Source organism: Diabrotica virgifera, chromosome 7 (genome assembly GCF_917563875.1).
Source record: "Diabrotica virgifera virgifera chromosome 7, PGI_DIABVI_V3a".
Lineage (NCBI taxonomy): Eukaryota > Metazoa > Arthropoda > Insecta > Coleoptera > Chrysomelidae > Diabrotica > Diabrotica virgifera.
This window is the reverse complement of record NC_065449.1, coordinates 84881087-84887086: the sequence shown is the minus strand read 5'-3', so window position 1 is coordinate 84887086 and position 6000 is coordinate 84881087. Positions and strand designations below refer to the sequence as shown.

At 28.7% G+C, this 6000-nt stretch overlaps 1 protein-coding gene across 4 annotated transcripts in view; it reads right to left on the bottom strand.

Moving 5' to 3' along the window:
* Window positions 1–299: 299 nt before the first annotated feature.
* LOC126887698 (putative helicase mov-10-B.1) overlaps window positions 300–6000 on the bottom strand; it is a 219497-nt gene continuing 213796 nt past the window's right edge. For all 4 annotated transcript variants that reach the window (XM_050655357.1, XM_050655358.1, XM_050655355.1 and 1 more), the window contains one exon: window positions 300–599. In XM_050655357.1, coding sequence (XP_050511314.1) covers window positions 381–599 — 219 coding nt within the window. In that variant the 3' untranslated portion in view covers window positions 300–380. The remainder of the gene's footprint in view (window positions 600–6000) is intronic.

Here is a 6000-nt window from a genome sequence, read left to right as displayed (position 1 = left end):
CAAATACTTAATTACTGTCACAACTGTCAATGTCAACTTTGGTTGGGTTGCCGAAAACATAATTATTGATGACAATTATGAAATTAGTTAATCAATTATGTTAATAATTGTTATGTTAATTGACTAACTAATCTCATAATTATAATTAACTATGTTTTCAGCAACCCAACCAAAGTTGACATTGACAGTTGTGACAGTAATTAAATATTTAATAGTGATCAATGTTGATTAGCGTTCGAACAACCGGCCCTAAGTATATTACATAAATTATTTTTAGGAAAGTAATAACTAAGTCAACGTTCATTGATAAAAATAATATTTAAAAGATAACAGTTTTTCTCACTTAGACTAAAAACATATAATTTTTACAAATGCACAGTTTATTGATGATACTGGGTATCTATTTGGACGGCTCCAATACTTTGAGTGATTTTATTAACTGCAGCATCAGTCTTTCTAGGAACTGGAACTCCCCAGAAAGTGGATAGCGTATCACATAGATCCATGTATTTCAACCATTTTCTGTCCGTAGCCAAAACTTGCGCGCATCCGATGATTATTAATTTACTCATAGCTCTGGTAAGTGCAACATTGAATCTCTGAAAAATAAAGTTTGGTGAAAACATATTAAAAAACCGGTATGAAAAAGTAATAAAACTGCCCAGTAAAAAACCGTTTTGGAGTTAGTCTGGGCAGGTTATCGGAAAATACGCTATTTTTGGGAAAAGTTATTTAAAAGTAATTTTATTGCTGAAATCAAATATTATGATAGTATATTTTAATAATATTAGTGCAGTCACTGAAGGTGGATAAGCGCTATTACCTCTGATTTCGTTGAACCTCAATCGATTTGCATGAAAATTGGTGGGTGGTTAGAGGATATATCAAGGAACAAAGGTGACATGGTGCCAACTTGCGCTTTTATCCTGGGGGTGGATGCCACCCCTTCTCGGGGGTTAAAATTATTTTATTAAAAATAATCCCATAATTCGACAGAGGGACAAATTTCAAGCAAAATTTGTTATACAAAGTTATTAAAATAAATCAAAACTTTTTGAGTTATTAAAGATGAAAGATTTTAATTTTTCTTGAGAAAAATGCATGTTTTTAACCGATTTTTCATAAATAACTCAAAAGCTATAAGTTTTCAAAAAAAGGTATTATTATCAAAATTGAGGCTAATAAAAAATCAAATAAACTCCTTACTATAAAAACCTTTCAATGTTAACTAAAAGTGAGTTATAGATAATTGAATGTATATTTCTTTGGTCGAGTACCCAAATATAAGTTTTCAAGCTTAAATACCGGGAAAATGATTTGAGCATTTTATAACATAAACTTATTAAACATTTGTCAAAGTTCTTAGAAATATCTAATAAATAAGCCCTCGAACAAGTTGATAACATTAAAATTTATGTTATCATAAATTTATGCTATCATGGATGCACTAAAAATGTTTCAAAATTTATCTTTTAAAAATTTTTCCAAAAAATGTTATTTTTTTTTTGTAAATACCTCCGTTAATTTTTAAGATATCAGGTTCGCCTAAAAACTAATTAAAAGCTAATTCCAAGAGGTATTAAAAAACGTCGAATTTAGTCCTTTAAACCTCTTACTTTTTTAAAAATAGAAGGTTCAATGACCCCGGTTACATGGTTCTCGCAGCAAAATTGAAATTTTAAACGTTTCTATCTCGGTTATTTTTTACTTTACGGAAATAGTAAAATGGGTAAAGTATTTGGAACAGAAAAAACTAAAATTTAGTTATATATCATTTTTACGTATATTGAGTATTTTTGGAGTTATCATCAAAAGAAAATGAAAAGTACGATAATTTTAAAAATTCTGATTTTTAAAATTATTATCTTTTTTTTTTCAAATATATGCATTCTAAACCGGTCAAAATTGTTGAAATCATTAACTATGTTAACCTAAAGAAATTCTTGTGAGGATTATTACAAATTTTAATTTTTATGGAAATGGCGTATGTTTTATTTTTCACTTTTTCCTAAAAAAATCGAAAGGGTTCTCTTATTTTCATCATACTTGCTTAATTTTAATGCCATTAACTTCTACTGGAGCTCATTAGATAGGTATTCCGAAGTACTTTGACAAGTGCTTAACAAGTATATTCTACAAAATGCATCGTTTCCCCGTTATGTAAGCTTGAATACTTAGATTTGATTACTCGTCGAAAAAAATATACATTAAATTACCCATAACTCACTTTGAAATAACATTAATTTGGTTCTTTAAGTGGGGAGTGTATTAAATTTTTTATTATCTTCAATTTTGGTAATAATAACTTTTTTAGAAAAGCTTATAGTTTTTGAGTAATACGTGAAAAACAGCTGTAAAACATGCATTTTTTTAAGAAAAAATAAAATCTTTGATATTTAATAAGTATTGATTTATGTTAATAACTTTATATAACAAATTTTGCTTAGAAGTGGAACCTCTACCGATTTCTGGTATTATTTTTAATAAAAAAATTTCGCCCCCGAGAAGGGGTGGCATCCACTCCCAGGGTAAAAGCGCAAGTTGGCATGATGTCACCTTTGTTCCTTGAAGTATCTTCTAACTACTCACCAATTTTCATGAAAATCGATGAAGGTTCAACGAAATCAGAGGTGAAAACCCCCACTATAGGCTCCAATATAACCCCCACTCAGTGACTCCACTATACAGGGTGTCCCAGACTAATTTACCCACTCTATATCTCTAAAACGAATAGAGATTTTCGAATGAGACAAAAACTGATCTATTCTATTTGTAATACACTGTAATATGGCGTAGAAAAAATCATCCCCTAAATATTCATCCCTTAGTTACAACCCCCAACTTTAATTTTTTTAATAGCACCCTGTACATTTTTTTATAGTTTTGGATGTGGTCTTCGATCGTCTATTCAACACATTTTTTAAAAATAAAATCGGTTAGTAAGTAATCAAGAAAAATATCAGTTTATTTTTGATACATAATTATGTGTCCCAGACTAATTTATCCAGGCTATATTTCTTAAACGAATAAAGATTTTCGAATGGGACAAAAACTAATCTATTCCATTTGTAATACACTTTAATATGGCGTAAAATCATCCCCTAGTTACAACCCCTAACTTTAATTTTTAATAGCACCCTGTATAAGGGATGAATATGTAGGGGATGTTTTTTTTCTACACCATATTAAAGTGTATTACAAATGAAATAGATCAGTTTTTGTCCCATTCGAAAATCTTTATTCGTTTAAGAAATATAGCCTGGATAAATTAGTCTTTGACACATAATTAACAAAAATAAACTGATATTTTCTTGATTATTTACGAACCGATTTTATTTTTAAAAAATGTGTTGAATAGAAATAGACGATAGAAGACCACATCCAAAACTATAAAAAAATGTACACAATGCTATTAAAAAAATTAAAGTTAGGGGTTGTAACTAAGGGATGAATAGTTAGGGGATGATTTTTTCTACGCCATATTACAGTCTATTACTAATGGAATAGATCAGTTTTTGTCCCATTCGAAAATCTCTATTCGTTTAAGAGATATAGCATGGGTAAATTAGTCTGGGACACCCTTTATAGGCATTGTTTATATAGGGAGATAGTTGATCAGCCCAATAGGTAAATAAGTTTTATTTAAATTGAGACAGTCGCCAGATGTCCCCACAATTTCTGTCAGGGTCGCAACGTCAAAATGCATAGACACCAAGTTGGATACGATCCTATTCATAACACCCCAACTCGCATACATATTAAGAAAAATAAATATATAGAAGAGTATATTGAGAAATTGAATTATTAATGATGTCATGCTACTATACATTATAATATATATAATAGCATGACATCATTAATTCAATTTCTAAATATATTCTTCCATATATATAAACTGCAATTAGAAATGCTATTCATCGATTTCAAACAGGCATTTGATTCGATTAAGAGAAAACAACTAATGATTGCCCTGGAAAAATTAAAAATCCCACATAAACTCAGAAAATTAATAAATATGACAATGAGAACTACCAAAATTAGCATAAAGACGCAAAGAGGCGAGACAGATTAATTCATTATAAATAAAGGAGTGAAACAAGGGGATGCCTTATCCACGACACTGTTTAATCTAGCTTTAGAATATGTACTACGAAATATAAACAAAGGAAACCTAAGAACAAGAGGTGGACAAATAATCGCATATGCAGACGACATTGTTATTATTGCAAAAAATAGAAACATAATGAAAGAAATGCTAGAAGAAATAAAAGAGAAAGGGGAAACAATGGGACTCAGATTAAATGAAGAAAAGACGAAAATATTAAGACTAGGGAAACCAGCAATAAAAGGAAAAACCAAAATAGGGAAATTCAGAGTTTGAAGATGGTAGAACATTTCAAATACCTAGGAGTGACAATAAGCAAAACGGGGTGAAAGAATACCAGAAATAAAAGAAAAAATATTGGCAGCGAATAAAGCTTATTTTGCAAATAAAACACTACTTAAAAGCAAATACTGTCTATTAAAACCAAGATGAGAATGTATAACCCCATAATTAGACCAATATTATTATACGCAGCAGAAACAATGACGATGACTAAAAAAGATGAAGAAAACTTAAGAATAGTGGAGAGAAAGATCATGAGAACCATACTGGGACCAATCAGAACAGAGCAAAATGAATATCGAAGCCGAACAAATGCAGAGATTAAGAAAGTACTAAAAGAAGATATCGTGACCAAAATAAAGCAATGCAGAGTTAGAAGGTTAGGTCACATCTGGCGGGCAGGAGATGAAGCAGTGACATATGCTATGATAGAATGGAATCCAGGAGGAAGAAAGAAAAGAGGAAGACCAAGATCAAAGTGGTTGCAAGAAGTTGAAGAAGACTTAAAAAACGCAGGAGTCAGAGAATGGCGGGGAAAAACTAGAGATAGGAAAAAATGGAGAGAAAATCGTTAAGAAGATAACATAAGCAAAAGGGACTGATCCTCCTAAGAAATAGGATCTAGAAAGCTTTCGCGACTTAGCCCCATATCGGGGTGTACAGTCACTATATATATATATATATATATATATATAGTATATATATATATATATATATATATGTATATATATATATATATATATATATATGTATATATATATATATATATATATATATATATATATATATATATATATATATATATATATATATATATATGATTATTAATATGTAGTGACTGTTAATAATACAAAATGAATAATTTTGGGGAATGCAGTCAATGTGTTTTGGGCTGATTAGAAGAGAAACACTTTGAACTTTTGTCGAGCTTTCGGACAATTTATTTCCTTTATCAAGACAATCTAAAAATACAAATGTTTAAATTTAGATGAAAACTAGAAAAATAACAACTTACTGCTCGTGGTTTACAAAATAACTAACATACTTATAAAAAACATAAAAATTCTTTCTAAAAAATATAAATTGTAAACGTAAATTAATTTTGAAATATGTCAAAAGGACATTAATCAAATGTAGTTAGACTACTTTAATAACTCGATAGATTGGGAAAAAAGTTAGTTAACAGTGTATAAAATAATGATATAAAGATATAAGCAAATTCTTATTAATTTTTAAAATTTCACTAAATAGTATCAAAAGAAAAATATTTATAACATTCTAAATCAACTTGTTTTACATTACTATCAGTTTTTTTTTACTAATAATTATAACTTCAAATTTGCTTATATCTTTATATCATTATTTTATACACTGTTAACTAACTATTTTCCCAATCTATCGAGTTATTAAAGTAGTCTAACTACATTTGATTAATGTCCTTTTGACATATTTCAAAATTAATTTACGTTTACAATTTATATTTTTTAGAAAGAATTTTTATGTTTTTTATAAGTATGTTAGTTATTTTGTAAACCACGAGCAGTAAGTTGTTATTTTTCTAGTTTTCATCTAAATTTAAACATTTGTATTTTTAGATTGTCTTGATAAAGGAA